Raw genomic sequence first — 17,101 nt, 5'->3', positions numbered from 1 at the left:
CAGCCTCCCTGCTCCCTTGGCATTATTGCTGCTCCCTTTGCTGCTCTTCCTTATTATTATTATTATTAATTATTCATGTCATTGTTACTATTGTTACTGTTATTACTATTACTGTTATTGTAAACTCCCACTCCATGTCTTGCACAGCCCTTTGCTTCCCAGAGGTGCTGCTTCAGGAAAGCCCCTCCAGCCTGGGAAGGAGCTCCTGGCTCCAGACACGTTCCCAGTGCCCAGGAGCAGCAGGACCTGTGCTGTTCCCAGCAGGTGAGGCAGAGGTGCCTTTCCTTCCTTCCCTGCTGCACTTTGGCTTTTTGAGGGGTCTCTGGGGGTCTGAGGGAGAAGTTCTTTGTCACTCCAGGGCAGAATTAGCCCTGGTCCCACTGAAAGCAGGAGGAATCATTTTATCCCTGTTTTTGGATACACATTTTGTGTTTTCTCTCTGTTGCTGACACCGTGTGGTGAAGCAGCAGCTCCCAAATTTTCAGTGCTGCTCCCTGGAAGTTTTCATTTGTAGAACCATGAATTCCCTGCTGGAATCCAGTCACAGCCCCCAGATCAATGTGCAGTTTAAGGTCTTACACCCTGACCAGGACAAGTTCCTGTTTCTAGACATGGAAAATGGGGGAAAACTCAGACTGGAGTGGAGCCAGGATGCAGAATGGGGCAGTGAGGCAGCGTGCTCAGCCCAGGCTGGGGCTGGCACAGGGGCTGTTCCCTGCTGGATGACACCTGTGTGGAACAGATCCTTCTCTTCCTTTGTCCAAAGTCCAATGGCAAAGGATTCAGGAACTCACAAGTGGGGCCTGGAATGAAAATGTTCTGTTAAAATTAGGCAAAGAATGTGATAAGAAAAAATGGGCATCTTTTTTATGTATTAAAATACTATGGAATAAAATGTTGACAAGGGGCACTTTTATTCAGTGTCACCTTTCATTTTTTTATGGAGTGAGCAATCAGAACAGAAGTAGGAAAGCCAGGAGCCTTTGATTTCCAGAGTGGACCTAATTTCCATTTTCTCCTCTCTTTCAGGACAGGAAAAACCACTTAACTCATCCCATCTTTGCCCAGAGCTTTGGAGTTTGAGCAGCCAAACCCAATGGGCTCCAGCTGCACTGGAGGGTCCCTGGCTCTGCCGTGGTGTGGGGTGAGTCCCCAGCTGTCCCCAGAGTGTCACAAACCCAGAGGGATCTGCCCTGGTTTCAGGCTGTCCCTGCAGTCCCCAACGCCCGAGACCCAGAGAGAGCCCTGTCCAAAGGGGCTCTGTCACCTTTGTCCCCTTGCCAGGCATGGTGGCAGCCCCGGGAGCAGCTGGGAGCTGGGGCAGTGTCTGGGGCTGATCCAGGGCAGGGCAGGGCTGACCCTGGGGGGGTTGGCCCCCCACGCTGAGCTCAGGCAGGATCAGGGGCACAGGTGCTGCATTTTGTGCACCCTGAGAGTTTCTGTCCCCCCCGGGCATTTCCTGCGGGGCTGGGGCAGCGCAGGGAGCAGAATTAACCCTGCAGCTGCCGTGGCCATTGCTGGCCTTGGTCTCTCTGCTGTGCCATCCCACCGTGGCCATTTGCTGCTGTCACTGCCACTGCCACCCCTGGGGCTGTGTCCTCCTGGCAGCCCTTCCCAGCCCCTACAGGAGCTCCGGTGGTGCCTCTGGGCCTGTTGGGAGGGTTTGCTGGGAATGGGCCTCACCCCTGGGAGGATCCTTTTGTTCCAGAGCAGACTCCAGAGCTTTCGGGCTGCTCAGCTTCAGGGTTGGATTGCAGAAGTGCCTGAAAGGAAGAAGAACAGTGAGGTTTGTGCAAGTGGTGCATTCAGACCCCACCTGGCAGTCTGTGCTTTGTGTGGGAGGTTGCTGTGCACTGGCACTGCAGGGAATGAATGTCCCCTTCCCAGTTCAGCCCAGCAGATCCCAAAGGCTCTTACAGGAATATTTACCCTTTCCTTCCCTGGGTGATAATTTCATCTCCACCTGCTGTGAGCCATTCCTTGAGTTCTCCTGGAGAAAACCTCACAGCAGAGGAGTTTGCAAAGAGCCCAGAGCTGTGTTTGGAGCAGAGAGGGCTGAGAGCTGCATCTGCCTGTGCTGCCCCAGCCTGGCAACATCCCCATGGAACAGCCTGGGCAGAGGGGATTGGATGGAGCCAAATCCCTTCATGCAAGAGGGTTTCTCCTGTGCAGATCAGGCATGGGGCAGGCAGTGAACTTTGGAAATCAGCTGATTTCCCCAGAAAGCATCACTCCCATCAGCATGAGTGACAGGACCTCTGCCCACTGCTCAGGAGTCACCAGAATCAAGGGCAAAGGTTGGTTTGGGTCTGAGAACTTGAAATAACTTTGAAAGAGAAGAAATCACCTTTTTCTTCTTGCTTTTTCTTTCAGATGCTGGAATTGCCTCTGTGGATGTGCACTGAGCTCTCATTCAGGGAACTGCCAGGCCTTAATGGTGGTGAGTTCATGTTCTTCTCACTGGGAATTGGAAATGATTATTAATTAGTAATTGCAGAAATGTTTTCTGAAACCTTTCCCCTTTGCTGGTAGATCTCTCTCTGGCTTTGAATTTACAGAATTCCCTGCTGTCCTTTGCCCTGCCCGAATTCCTTGCAGCTCCTAACAGGGAACACCTGGGGTAACTCAGAGGGGACAGAGGTGACATTTTTAGCTGAAAACCTGGGACAGTTGAGAGGGGACACAAGAACTGTTTGTGTAGGAAAACGTGAGGATGTCAAGGGGAGCAAGGTGACATTTCTGAGGGAAAAGCTGAGGTGATGTTTAGGGGAGAGAATGCAAATTTCAGAGTAGAAAAGAGCTAATCAATATTGTACAGGAAGGAAAATTTTTGGGGTAAAACTCAATGCAATCTGTAGGGGACAGAGTGAATGTATTGGAGTAAAAATGACATAGTCATTTTTAAGTAAGGAAAATTTTGGAGACAAAACTTGACAAAATCTCAAGAGCAGAGAATGAACACTTTGAGGGAAAAATGAGGTGATGAGTACTGAGCATGCAGGGAAAGTTTTAGCTGCTAAATCTGAGATAATTTCTCGGGGAGAGCATGAACATGCTGAGTTAACGTGAGGGAATCAATTGTGGGCAGATGGAGAAATTTTGAGGGGCAAAATTAATATTAAATAATCTTTAGGGCAGAGAGTGAACATTTTGAGGTAAAAGTGAGATCATCAGTAGTAGACAGATGGAGAATTAGGGGATAAATGACGAGACAAGCTACACGGTAGAAAATATAGTGAAAGGAAAATGAGGGAATCAGTAATGGACAGGTAGAGGAAAAATGAAATAATCTAAAGGTTGATAATTACTATTTTCAGGTAAAAATGAGGTAATAAGTTATGGACAGGTAAGGAAAATTTTGGAAATAAAACTGGAGTCATCTCAAGGGAGAGAGTGAACACTGACATAAACTGAGGCAGTCACTGGGGGCAGGCAAGGAAATTTTGGGGGTAAAACTTGGGAAGATCTGTAGGGCAGAGAATGAACATCTTGAGGTAGAAATGAAGTCAGCAGGAGGGGACCAGCTTGGGAGAATTTGGGGGGCAAACCCTGAGCTAATATGTAAGAAGAAATGTTTTTGAGGAAAACTGATGTGATGTGCAGGGGACAGAATTTGGGGATAAGACAGACATAACTTGTGTGGTTTTGGTTTTAAAACCTTGTTAGTATACAGGGGACAAAATAGGCATTTTGGTAATAAAAAGTGAGCTAATATGTGGGTGAAAGAATTAATATTTCGAGGTAAAAATGAGGTAATCAGTACTGGGCAGGTAGGGAAAATTGAGGGGGTAAAATGTGAGATTATCTTTTGGAAAGAGCAGGAAGAACCTGAGGTAAAATTGCTGTGGACAGGTGGGTAAATTTGGGGGGTAAAATTTGAGGGATTTGGCATGGTAGAAAATTAATATTTTGAGGTAAAAATGAGGTACTCACTCAGTGGTGGAGAGGTAGGGGAAATTTCAGGGGTAAAATCTGGGGTGATCTGTAGCAGAGAGGATGCACTTGATGGGGTAAACTGAGGTAACCAGGTATGGACAGGTAGGGAAATTATTGGGAGGGGAAACTGAAAGCATCTGTAGGGTAAAGAATGAAAATATTGAGGTGGAAATGAGGAAATAGGGAGTGGACAGGTAGGGAAAATTTTTAGGGTAAATCTTGTGGTAATTTCCAGAGTAGAGAAAGAATGCTTTCTTGTAAAAAGTGAGGAAATCAGAAAGGGACAGACAGGGAATATTTGTGGGGAATGTGACCTATTCCCCAGGGAAGAGAATGATCATCATGAGGTAAACTGAGGTAATCACTTGTAGACAGGTAATGAAAATTTTGGGTGTAGAAATTGATATTTTTTACAGGATGGAGAATTAGTATTTTGAGGTAAAAATGAGATAACTAGTAGTAGACATGTAGGAAAGACCTTGGGGGAAAACTTGAAATGCTGGTTGCTGGGATTTAGAGAATACCATGTGTTTGGCTGCTCAGGGGCTTTGGCTGGCAGGGAAACCCAGATTTGGGGTTCAGCTTTGCTGTTTAGATGAATTAGAGCTATAGCCCTGAATTCCCTGCTGGAATAACCTCCCAGTGCCTCCTGCAGCATGGATATCCATGGATATCCTCATGCAGCATGGATATTCCCACACAGAGCTGCCTATTAAACACCAGCTGTGCCAGGAGCCAGCAGAGGCTCCAAGGAAGCTCAGTGGGATCAGGACAAGAACAGGTTGATATTCCATAGCATTTGCTATTTATCACCCTTTGCTATTTATTCATCCCCCAGCCCCACCCATGTCCCCGGAGGCATTGACAGAGTTCCCTGGAATTCCATGGGCTCCACCCCTGGGCTCGGGCTCCCGCTGATGTTTTACAGCAGCCCAGGGCAGGAGTGGCCTCTGGGAGTTCTTTTCCCTGAGGAAAGGATGCACATCCCTGCCTTCAGGGCACCTGCAGCGTGACCCACCTGTGCAAGCTTCCCAGCAGTTCTGTAGTTCCAGCTGGCTCCCTAAAAACTCCAAACTTCGTCCAAACAAAACTTCATCTAACTCTAACCTTTTGTTTTAGGGCACCTCCGAGGGCCTTGCTTGGGACTGAATTTCTGTGAGGGGAATTCCCTTGGCTTTAAGGCTGCTGCTGGAGGATGTCCCCAGGCTGGAAGGGAAGGGACTGGAGTGGCTGGGACACCCCTGGTGGCTGTGTGGGAGCTCCAGGAGGTGGCACCGGGAATTGCTGTCTGGGCTCTCTGCAGACCCAGCGTGCAGCACTCCCGGGCAATGGCAGCTGTTCCTGGGGGTGTTTTTGGGGTGTCAGGGGGCTCTGTCCGGGCTGCAGCAGCTCCGGGGCCCGTTCAGAGCAGCCCCTGGCCCAGGAGCCGCGGGCAGCCCTTGGTCCGTGCCCATCCCAGCGCTGCCCGGGCATCCCAGTGCCCGCCCCGGGTGTGCCTGGCACGCTGCCCGCACGGGCAGGACACTGAGGCGCAGCTCCTGCCCTGCCCGCACCGAGGACAGGAGGGGCCGGTTCCCTCCCGGGGCTCGGCCTCCTCCCGCCCCGCGTTCCCGGCCGGCCGGGACACACGGAGGGAGCGCCGAGGGACATTCCTGGCAGGGAGCAGCAGGGCCCGAGGGCTCCGGGCAGCGCCGGGCCTGAGAAGCAGCGCCGGGCTCAGCCCCGCCGTGATTCGGGGCTGTGAGCGCTCACCTGCAGGAAACGCCCCTCGGCAGGCGGGACCAGCCCTGACACTGCAGGAGAGCTTCGGCCTGGGAGCAAGGGAGCCCTCAGGACTGGCCTTGCTCGTTTCTCCCTGGAAAGGAACACGGCATCAGCACCTTTACAGCCAACAGGGAAATGCTGAAAAAGACAGAAAATCAGGATTATGGGAAGAGTTTTGTGCTGTTGTGTCAGATGCCAGCCAGTTCTACCCTAGAGCCAGTCCAGAGGCTGGTGTGCAAAGCAGCATTAGCAAAACATGTGCTGATTTTCCCAGGAATTCCCTTGCTGGCAGCAGCCATTCCCATCCCAGGCAGGACTTTTCTCGTGACCCTGAGATTGGCTCAGGTGCTTGGAGCAGGGTGCTGAGAAGGCCAGGATTCCGAGTTTAATGCCCACATGGGCCAGTCCCCTACCATCGTTTGACTTGACGATCCTCGGGGCTCTTTCTAAGAATATCCTGTACTCTAGAAATAAATAATAAACAGTTTTTACTGGCTTTTTAAACCCAGAGGTTTTTGCACTGGAGAGCACAAGCCACAGTGAAAGTGGGGGAAAGGAGGGAGAGCATCAGATCTCACCTGGCAGGTGTCGGGTGAGCGGCCCGAGCGGAACCGAGCCCGGTCAGGGCCCCGTCCCGCACCGGGCACAGTCGGAGCACGAGCAGCAGCGCCCGGCCCGGAGCGGCTCCTCCGGCCCACGGCGATGCAGCCCCGCTCGTTCCGCGGGGACACGGCGGGCAAGAGCCCCGGGGGTGCGGGCACGGGGGTCCGGGTCCCGCTCTGCGCACGGTGGCCTTGGGGGTACCGGGGCTGAGGGGGCTCCGCATCCCCGCGGGGGCCGGGCCGGGAGCGCCCCGGGGGCCGCCGCGCTCGCAGCGCCGCTCCGGGCCCGCCAGGGGGCGCCGCGCGGGGCGGCGGCGCTGAGGGAGGGGCGGGGCCTGAGGGGTCCCGGGGCCGGCTCGGGCGGGCCCCGCGCCCCGCCCGATTCCAGCCGCGATCCAGCGCCTGCTCCGGGAATGCGCCGCCCTCCTGCTGGGCCCGGCACCGGCACAGCCCCGGCTCCCCACGGCAGCAGCAGGACCGCTCGAAGTACCGGCAGAGCTCCAGCCCCTCTTCGGCCACAGCCAGAGCAGCAGTGCTGGGCTTAGCCCCAGCGACTATTCTGGAGCGGCTCCTCCTTCCCGTGGCGATGCTTGTCTCAATCCCTACCCAAATCCCACCCCGGTCTTGCGACTCTAGGAACGTAGCCCACTCTACCCGGGACCCCCAGCAGACACCGGACCCGAATCCCCAAGCCCAGGTCCCGTTCCCGGCCCCTCGAGCCCCTCAGCGCCTCGAGCCCCGCGCAGCACCGGGAGCAGCCCCCGGTCTGGGGCTCCGCACAGCGCTCCAGTGACGGCCCCGCCGCATCCCGGGATGAGCATCCACCGCACAAAGCGGAGCGGGCGCGGATCCGCCGGGATTTACGGGCGCGGGCGGGGCGGGGCCGGCTCAGGTGTGAGGGGCGGGGCCGGCTCAGGTGCGCGGGGCCCCAGCGCGGCTGCGCGGGGCGGGGCCGAGAGGATTTAAACGCCGGGAATGGCCGCTGGCGCCATTTGCCCCCTCGACGCTCGGAGGGGAAGGTTGCGTCTGCGCGGACTCCATATCGTTTTATTTGTTTTTTTTTTCTTTTATGCTTATTTTTGCTTCTTTTTCTTTTTCTCAATACCTCCCCTCTCTCCCGCCCTTCCTCCCCTCCCCCACCCCCTCCCCCCCCCCTCCCTCTCCCCCCTAACCCTCCCCTCCCTCCCCCCCAAACCGCTCCCTCCCGGGCCGGTCCCCCCTACCCTTCCTATCCCCCTGCACACCCCAACCCTGCCCTACCCCTCCTTCCTCCACGCTTCCTTCCCTCCCTAGCCCGGCTCCCACCTGCCCCCTCATCCTCCTTCCCTTCCCCCCAATTCCTCCTCATCTACCCTCAATCCTCCCTCTCCTTCCTTCATCCTCCTCCACCTCCCCCTGTTTTTTCCTCCTTTTCCCCTCTTCACCTTGACCCCCCCCCACCTGTGTTCCATCCTGGTCCTCCATTCTCCGCCCGTCCTGCCCCCGCCACCCCTCCCTGCTCCCCTCCCTGCTCCCACCTGCCCTCCATCCTTGACCCACCCCGACCAGCCCCTCTGTTCCCGTCCTCTGTCCCCTCTCCTTCTTTCCCCCGCAGCCGCGGGGCTCGGGGCGCCGCACAATAAAGCCCCGAGGGCCGGAGCGGCGCCCCCGCTGTCCCTGGAGCCCCCACACGGGGCCGGACCCGCTCGGCGGGACCCCCCATTGCAGTGCAAAGCACGGCCCGACAGCGCCGGGGCTCCGGCTGTCCCTACATCACACGGGTGGGCCCCGGGGGGGCGGTTGGGGGGGTGTTAGGCAGGGCCCCCTCCTCAGGAGGGGGTCCCGGGGGGGAGGGGGGTTGGGGTGGGGGCGGGGCGGGCCCCCTCCGAGGCAGGGGGCGGGGTGGAGCGGGCACTCCCCCTCCAGGCCCCGCCCCCTCCCTCGCGACCCCTCCTCCGGTCGGGGCTCGGCCCGGCCCCCTCCCAGGGACCCCCTCCTGCGGACCGGGGCCCGGGGGGAGGGGCGCAGAAGGGGAGGGGCCGTTTGTCCGGTGATCTCTATGTGCTATGTGTGTTCACGCTGCAGGGTGACGTGACACCCTCTGCTTTCCGCCCCCCCCCCTCCCCGAGCCCCGTCCGGAGGAGAAAAATCCATCTGTGGAAGAGCTCATTTCCTCTCCCGGACTGGCTTCTGTGTGATCGGCTGCGATTCCAGTGTTCGCATGGCATTTCCAGCCTGTGAGACTCCAATGGAATGCCAGGTGCTGAGCACGAGAGAGCACAGTGGGAAATGTCTCTGGATCAGGCAGTGTCCCAAAGGTCTGGCACTGCCTAGCATCCCTGGCTGGAATTTGGGGATCCCAGCACAGCCCCTCCGTAGTGTCCCTGTGAACCTGGCACTGCCCAGCGTTCCTGGCTGGAATTTGGGGATCCCAGCACAGCCCCTCCATATTGTCCCTGTGAACCTGGCACTGCCCAGCGTTCCTGGCTGGAATTTGGGCACAGCCCCTCCATAATGTCCCTGTGAACCTGGCGCTGCCCAGCGTTCCTGGCTGGAATTTGGGGATCCCAGCACAGCCCCTCCATAATGTCCCTGTGAACCTGGCACTGCCCAGCGTTCCTGGCCAGGAATTGGGGGTTCCAGCACAGCCCTCCCAGCACATCCCGCTGCTTCCTCAAGTCCCTTTAACCAGGATCCTTTTTTGGGGTGGGAGCACCCAAACCCAGCAGATTTGGCTTTCACCAGTTTTGGGGGATCTCCCCTCTCCTCAGGCAGTTCCTGCTGCCAAAACCCAGCCTGAGGCTCAGCTCCCCATCCCCTCAATCTCACCAAGGAATTGCACTTGGATTTCCCAATCCAGCCGGGCAGCAATGCTGTTCTCCTCACTGTGTAACTTAACTGCAGTAATTGCTTAAGAAATAATTAAAATAAATGCAAAGAATGAAGAGACAATAAAGAACTGCCAGCTCCAACCAAGGGCTGCTCAAGCCCCTTCTCAATGATCAGCTTTAATTAATCAATGCAAATGAACCAATTAAGATCACATCAAGATCACATTATTCTTTTTAATCAAGTTCTAGAGAAAAACTGCAGAATAGGAAAGAACCTTTTTAACCCCAAAACTCTTCTGGGAGATCCACAGGGCAGGGCTGCACTGCACCCCAAACTGAGGAGAACTGGGAGCAAAGACAAACCCAGACTGAGATTCCTGGGAGATTGGTGCAGCTTCTGCCAGCCAGAACATTCCTTGGTCTGAACACACACCTGTGAATCCCAGGAATCTGGGACATCATCAAGAGCCTTTTTATTAAAAGCAGATTTCCACAGAGAATTTACAGAATACAGAAAATTAAATGCAAAGGAACAGCTCCCCCAGCCCAGCAGGCTGCAGCATCCAAAAGAAAATGAACAGAAAGATGATGGATTGGGACCATCACCAATCCCAAATCCCTGGTGTGGAATATCACTCTGCGTTGGTTTATAATTCACCGCTTCTCTTAGTGGACAAACCCTTCAGCTTTGCTCCAATTCACCGAGTTCCCAACTGTGGCCACCAAGATTCTGCTGCACCATGGTGGGATCCAGGGAAACACGCAGGGTATGGTGCTCTGGGAATGTTGCTGAGGAAGCACATGGCCCTAACCTGTGCCAGCAGCCAAGGGAATCTCTTCCCAACAGCCGCGGCTGAGCTCGGCGTGTCCCGATGCTTCCCAGGCTGACACGGCACAGCTTCCTCTGCCCACTGCCTTGGGAAGTATCCCTAAGGTGCCACCAGGAAAGGAGCCTCTTACAGACACAGAGTCTTGGGATTCAGGGCAAGAAAAGGAGTTTTCAGTCTTTAGCATCTCCCACTCCGTCGGCATTGATAGCAAACATGGCTTCGGCCTCGGGAAGACACGGAGAGTCGTAGATTTTACAGATCCTGGTCTCACCTCGGCCTTTCCGCAGGTACAGCCTGACAGGAGGGGGAAGGAAACAGGTCAGGATGGACTCCCAGAAAATCATACTAATCCAGAAAGGAGTAAACAGAGCTGTAGGAACTGCCTGAGATGTTAATTTCCTCGTGGACTGAAGGCCCAGAGTGGCGCTGAGCTGAAGCACAGGCTGGGCCTGCCATGGACAGACTGCAAACCCCAGAAGTAAAAGCCACTTGGCCAATTCCAAAAAATATTCCCAGCCCAGGCTTGTGGGATATGACCATCTCTTGTCTCACCTGGTGGTGGAAGCATGAGCAATGATATTGCCTCCGATGGGCTTTTTGGGATCTGCAGCGAACATGGCAGCTCCGTCTACCTGTGCCACCACCTGGTTCGTGATGACAACGGCCACGCCAAACTGCAGGAGAAACAACCCAAACCCAATTATTTCCCACAATCAGAACAGAAAAGCAGGGAAAAGGACACAGGGGCACTCCTGGTGTCCATAACTGTGGGATCCAGCCTCTCCAAACCAATGGGAACAGAGATGGAGATAAAGCCCTTGGGACCTTTCCTCCCTCAGCAGTGGGAGAAGCCTTGGGTGGATGAACTGACCAAATCCCCCATTCCCATCTCACTGGCATAGGAGGTAAAGCTGGGAAGGAGGGAGAAGTGGGGGTAAGCTGTTTTTTTAAGAGCTTATTTTACTTCTCATTACCTTACTCTGATTTTGTTAGTAATGATGTCACTTCAAATCCCTAAGGTGAGCCTGTTTTTCCCATGCTGCTAATTGAAGAGTGTTTTTTCCCAGTCCTTACCTTAACTCACAAACCCTTCATTACATTTTCTGTCCTCTGTCCAGCTGTAGAGGAGGGTGAGTGAGCAGCTCTTGTGGGTGCCTGGTGTTGGTTTGGCCAGCACCAGCCCAGGCCATGAAGCCCAGGGGACGCTCACCTCGTCGGCCAGGCGCAGCAGCATCCGCAGGAACCTGGCCAGGTGCATCTGCCTGGCGGAGAGCTCGCCCCTTCCCGAGTAGTCCGTGCGGTACAGGGCCGTGGCGCTGTCCACGATCAGCAGCGCGTACCTGCAAAGGGCAGGCAGGGCTCTGAGTCCTGCTTCCAATGCCAAGCTGCCTGCACAGCTCTCCTGCCAGCGTGGAAATCATCAGCACTGTTTCTAACCACAGCTCTAAACTGAGCTTCCAACTTGCTCCCTCAGGCTGGCACTGAGGATCCCTGAATTCCCTGTGTTTGTGCAGCCACATCAGCTGGAGGCAGCTGCTGGCACCCAGAATTCCAGCAGCAAGATGTGCTGCTGACAGCTGACTGCCCATGGAGCAAGCTGGCTCCCTGGAGAATCAAAGGCTAATCCCAAGTGGGAGCAAAATCCCTGAAATCAGAGGAATTACCGTGACTCAGCCATCATGGCCGAGGCCTGGTACAGCAGCTGGGTCTGGTGGTCGGTGTTAAAGCCCCGAGCATAGGCCACGTTGTCCAGAACATCGCTGCCAGACAGGCCATACCTGCAAAACCAGGGAAAATAAAGGGATGAACCTTGAGTGACAACTTCATCCATAGCAGTTGGATAGGAACTTTGCCAAAAGACTGGAAGAAAAACTCACATCCCTGGCAGAGATAAAAGCAGATGGAAAAAATGCAACCTGTGGTGATGAAAAGAGAATGGAATGATTGGAACCACATGAAATGGATAAGAGGAAATGGCTTCATGTGATACCAGGGGAGGTTTAGGCTGGATATTGGGAAGTCTCTTAGAGGAAAGGCTGTCCAGCCCTGACAGTGGAGGCTCCATCCCTGGAGGGATCTAAAGCCATGAGGATGTGGCACTTGGGGACATGTGGTGGCCTTCGAAGCACCAGGGAATGGTTGTGCACAGGGATCTCCCAGGGCTCCTCCAACCTGAACAATTCCCTGATTCCAAGGACACTCTGGACATGGCCAGCACAGACACACACCTGTGCCTACTGCAAACATCATTTCACTTCCTCCCCTTTGTTTGGCTGCTAAATATTCCCTGGTGACAAGGAACATGGGAGCAGTCCTTGCTGCGGGAGGAGCCAGCAGGATTAAATCAAATTCCCTTCAGAAAGAGCAAACAGGATCCAGCCAGTCCTGTCCCCAGCTGCTTGGGAAGCTCCCAGTCCCTTCCAGTAGCAAAAGACAGGGAAACCACCTCATGCCAAGGGACAATGACACGAGAGCTCTGGGGAGCGACCGGCGCGGACAGGAGAGGAATGGCAACACTAGAGCTTTCCAAAGGGAACACCTGCCAAATCAACCTCCAGGACCTGTGGAAAACATTTTCCAGCTGAGTTGTGAGTCCATCTATTGCTATCTCCCACTCACTGACCTTTCAGCCACAGCCAGGAGCCGCTCTGGACGGAAGGTCCCCTCCGTGTCGATGTACATGGCCTTGCCCTCACCGCCACCGCGGTCTATGGGGAGCTAAAGGAGAAGGAAAGGAAGGAACAGGGAATAAAGCATCCATAAATACAGCAGATACTGCCACATGCCCTCACTGAGCTCATACAACAAACAACATCCCAAGTTATTGTGGTTAAAGTCCCATTTAGCTGGGAAAAGTGAAAGATCCCTGATCCCCATCGCTGCTGACACCTTCCTTTTGTAGTCCCTGTCACCCTGGAGTGCCAGCACAAGGGGGAATGCCTTCACACTAACACAGGGCAGGGATAAATGAGATATTGGGAAGAAATTCTTCCCTGAGAGGGTGCTGAGGCCCTGGCACAGGTTGCCCAGAGAAGCTGTGGCTGCCCCTGGATCCCTGGAAGTGTCCAAGGCCAGGCTGGATGGGGCTTGGAGCAAGCTGGAATAGTGGAAGGTGTCCCTGCCAAAGGAGCTGGATGGGCTTTAAGGTCCCTCCCCACCCAAACCATTCCAGCATTCCATGACTCTACACAAGATGACAGGTGCTCAGCTTTGAGATGGGAAGTTCAGGGAGTCAACTCAATGATCAAATTAAGTCCAAGCCTCTAATATTTTAGGGAACAGAAACCTCAGACAGCCATAAACACTTTGAAAGTCAAAGGAAGTGCCCACATTAGCAAATATCCCAAGGCTGTGGGGTCTGAATACTGGATTGTAATGAGGTGAACCCCCCACCTGACAGGTGACAGCCAGGGTGTGACACAGCTGCGTCTTCCCAGTACGGAACTCCCCGAATAATTCTGTTATGGACCCTGTTTCTATTCCTCCTGAAGGGAAAATAACAACAATAATTATTACTACAAATCAAAAGGTCACATGCCACATGTATGATCTATTTATCTATGGATCTATCTCACACTTAAAATATTACATTTACAGAGACTCAGTTAAACACTGAATCTGGCTGAAAGTTTCACAGCTAAGAGGGAAAATTGCTTGTCATCGTGAGGTTTGTTCATGCTGTGGTTAAGAAGTTCATGGGTGCTTTTGAAAATGCTGAAGAGCTGAAATTACTTGTTCTCATTTTCAGATTACCAGAGGAATGGGGAGATGGTGATGCCTGGTTTTGTTTTCCCTAAATGCATCATGGACTTAAATAAACCAGAAACATCCAAAAATGGACAGCTCTGGATCTTGCATCATGACTTAAAAGGACTAAAAGCTATTTCTGCAGCTTCTAAAACAAAAGTAATTATTCATGAGCAATCCTAGAGGTTTTTCATCCAACCAGGACTTGCCTTACATGGTTCATGGGAAAACCCCATCCCAATAAGTGAGGTTAAGCAGGGAAGAGAAATAATAAAATGCTGACCTTGGAGCAGCTTATCCAGCTCTTTGGAGCCAGTGGTGATCTGGATGATCTCCGACCGCCGCTGGTGGAATTCTGTGGCCGTGGTGAAGCCCATGGGAACCAGTTTGGCTGCCTCAGCCTGAGGGAAAACCCAGTTGAGCATTGCCAGAGGAGTTAAAGCCATTTGTTAATCCCCCAGTAATTAATATTTTCTGCCTTGTGGAGAGGTGCCTGTATCATTAATTAATGTTTTCTGCCTTGTGGAGAGGTGCCTGTATCATTCCATGCACATTTCATAGACCTTGCACTAGTTGGTACCTCTGAACAGAACTGAAATTCTGCTCCAAGAAAATCTCCAACATCCCTTTTGTGTGTTTTATGGAAATATCCTCCCCTTGTCCCCACCTTGCTCAGTTCAGTCCGGTCCTGGTGCGTTTTGCCTTTTTCCATCACAAGTCATGTCACATCTCTAATCACCCCTTACTGCCCTTTGGACACCTTCCAAATTCACCACAACACTTTCAGCCAGCAGAAATAAACCTGTGGAATATCTTTGGTTAAGGTTCCAGGGCATCCTTACCAAGATTTTGTCGGCTTTGGCTTCACTGATGCCTTTAATGTTCAGCAGCTCCTTCTTTGGAGCATAAGCCACGGCCTCCACTGTGTGAAACCCAGCTTCTTCCAGCTTCTTCACATCATTGGCATTTATGCCACATTGCTGGGAAAGAGAGAGGGAGGGAGAGAGGAAAAATTACACCTGTTGGTATTTTTGGGTATTTCTGAGTTTTTGTTTGGTTGGATTTTTTTAACAGAACACAAGTAAGAATTTAGTAACAAAGTTTTCAGCTTCACCTTGCTTTTAAAGAAAAAAGATTCAGGTTGGGTATTAGTAAGGAATTCTTCCTTGGTGAGGTGGTGAGGCCCTGGTGGAGAGCCTGGAAGTGCTCAAGTCCAGGATGGATGGGGCTGGGAGCAGCCTGGGGTAGTGAAAAGTGTCCCTGCCCATGGCAGGGGATGGGATGGAATGGAATGAGCTTTTAAGGCTCCTTCCAACCCAAACCATCACAGGATTCCGTTCTAGGAAAAAGAGCAGTGAGTGCATCTATGGAAAGATGCAAAGAGAAACTGTGCCAAAATTTCCTCCAGAGGTAACTCCTCACCTACCTCCAACCTGGATATGAGCTGTGGCCCAAAGCTCTCCTCCTCTGCCGAGGTGTCTGCGCTGGTCTCCAGCTGCATCTGCATGGCCATGGCAGCAAGGGACCAGGACAGGCCCTGGAAGGAACCAGACTTGTCAGTTCTCCTCTTAGCAGTAAGTTATGTGGTCACATAAATCAGAATCATGGAGTTCTTAAAGCTGGAAAAGCCCTCTGAACTGGCCCCTGATGTTGGGGCTGGGCTGTGCCCCAGAGCTTGCCCTCGGGGCTGCCACAAACACCTTGGAAAGGGCTGGAAGACCCTGCAGAGGATCTGCAGCACGCCTGGGATTGCCGAGCAGGATGGCAGGCAGGAGCAGTCATGGGAAACTGAAGGATACAAGGGAATTCACACACCTGGGATATAACACACAATTTGAATCTAATAATGACAGGACAAGCGGGAATGGATTCAAACTGACAGAGGGGAAATTTACATTGAAAACCGGGAAGAAATTCTTCCCTGCGAGGGCGCTGAGGCTTTGGCACAGAAAAGCGGTGGCTGTTCCTGGAAGTGACCAAGGCCAGGCTGGACGGGGCTTGGAGCAACCTGGGACAGCGGAAGGTGTCGCTGTCCATGGCAGAGGGTGGAATTCAGGGCCATTCCGGCATTCCACGATCCCAACTTTACCGGGGCCCGGCCAGCAGCACCTCCCAGGCGCCGCCCGCCGGCGATGTGGGGCTGCCCGGACCCCCCAGGCCGCGTCCCCTCACCGTGCTCAGCCCCAGCCCTTTGTTTGCCGCCCCCCATGGCTGCCCACAGCTGACGGCCTGCCCAGCCCCGCCGCCAACGCCCTCAGGCTCCCGCACCGGGCAGGCGCCGGGGGTCCGGCTGCCCCGGGCCTGTCCGCCCGCCTCAGCTCAGCCCATCCCATCGCACCCCGTGCCCGTTCCCATCCCCATTCCCGGGCCCGTTCCCGTCCCTCACCGCGGCCCCGCTTCGGCCGTTCGGGCGCTCCCGCCGCCGCCTCACGTGACCGCCCCGCGCAGGCGCCGCCCCGCCCCCGGCAGCGCCTTAAAGGGGAGCGCGGGACCGGGACCGGGATCGGGATCGGGACCGGGATCGGGACCGGGATCGGGATCGGGACCGGGATCGGGACCGGGATCGGGATCGGGACCGGGATCGGGACCGGGACCGGGACCAGCAGCCCCGGGGCACCGCGCCCTTTCTTTCTAATCCCCTTTCCCTCCGCTCTCTTTCTTGTCTTCCCTTTTGTTTCCTTTGACCATTTTTCTTTTTGCCCTTCTTTTCCCGCTTTCTTTTTCTCTTCCCCCCCCCCCCGCCCCGCTTTTTCTTCTCTTTCCCCCCTTTTCCTTTTTTGCACTTTCCCTTTTGCTTCTCTCTCCTTGCCATTATTTTCTCTTACTTTCTCTTTTCTTTTCCCTTTTGAAGCACAACCCAGCGCCCCCATGAATCCAGCAGCCCACGCAATTCCTGAGCAGTGACAATTCCTCAGAACCCAAGAACAAGCAGCTGGAGATGCAGACACATCTGGAGCAGAGGTTGCAGTTCCGCACTGGAAGCTCCATCCCTTGACTTTGATGGAATCCTGGTGCCTTGAGGCCTTGCACAGAGTGGAGTCACTGATTCCTGGTGCATGGAAGTGAAGTTTTCCATGATTTTTTAAAGCTGGATAATGGAATAATTTCTGTCCAAGCTCCCTTTCTTACTACAAATGTGTGGCTTTAGCTGCTGCTTTGATTTAATATTTGGAGCAATATAATAAACTCCGCCAAAAACTCACTCGAGTCTTTAGTTATTGATGCTTCAGTGTGTAAATCCACTGAAAGAAAAGAAAACCAGCCAAAAAAAAAAAAAAAAAAAAAAAAAAAAAAAAAAAAAAAAAAGAGGTGGATAATGCTCCCAGAGAAATGCCACAGCACTCTCTGCTAGTTCCTGATGCACAGAGAATGGCCTGGGGAAATTCCAAATTCCAGCTATGGTACCTAAGTT

The 17,101-nt window shown here is 53.7% G+C and overlaps 1 protein-coding gene and 1 long non-coding RNA gene across 2 annotated transcripts; both read right to left on the bottom strand.

The window, feature by feature from the left end:
• Positions 1-1,149: 1,149 nt before the first annotated feature.
• LOC134419342 (uncharacterized) lies at positions 1,150-6,230 on the bottom strand. The gene is made up of 3 exons (XR_010028018.1): positions 5,689-6,230; positions 2,348-2,460; positions 1,150-1,763 (listed from the first exon to the last, which is right to left on the bottom strand). It is a non-coding gene; the product is annotated as an uncharacterized LOC134419342 (long non-coding RNA).
• A 3,021-nt stretch (positions 6,231-9,251) lies between these two features.
• RAD51 (RAD51 recombinase) lies at positions 9,252-16,115 on the bottom strand. Its single transcript, XM_063158431.1, has 10 exons — positions 16,076-16,115; positions 15,116-15,226; positions 14,532-14,669; positions 13,973-14,090; positions 13,336-13,427; positions 12,566-12,660; positions 11,607-11,720; positions 11,153-11,282; positions 10,495-10,616; positions 9,252-10,236 (listed from the first exon to the last, which is right to left on the bottom strand). Exons 2-10 carry the CDS (start codon positions 15,200-15,202, stop codon positions 10,113-10,115), a joined length of 1,020 nt encoding a protein of 339 aa, XP_063014501.1. The 5' UTR covers positions 15,203-15,226; positions 16,076-16,115; the 3' UTR covers positions 9,252-10,112.
• Between the last annotated feature and the right edge of the window lie 986 nt (positions 16,116-17,101).

This window comes from Melospiza melodia, chromosome 6, assembly GCF_035770615.1.
Source record: "Melospiza melodia melodia isolate bMelMel2 chromosome 6, bMelMel2.pri, whole genome shotgun sequence".
NCBI classification, from domain to species: Eukaryota; Metazoa; Chordata; class Aves; order Passeriformes; family Passerellidae; genus Melospiza; species Melospiza melodia.
Note: the sequence above shows the minus strand (reverse complement) of the source record. Positions and strands in the feature narration are given on the sequence as shown.

Bases quoted from the DNA above. Each gene is read 5' to 3' on its own strand.
- RAD51 (XM_063158431.1), bottom strand. From the start codon at position 15,202: ATGGCCATGCAGATGCAGCTGGAGACCAGCGCAGACACCTCGGCAGAG. The intron at 14,091-14,531 runs GTAAGGATGCCC...GTTTTCCCTCAG, and splicing joins CCAAAGCCGACAAAATCTTG to GCTGAGGCAGCCAAACTGGT. The intron at 10,237-10,494 runs GTGAGACAAGAG...CCCTCCTGTCAG, and splicing joins GCTCATGCTTCCACCACCAG to GCTGTACCTGCGGAAAGGCC.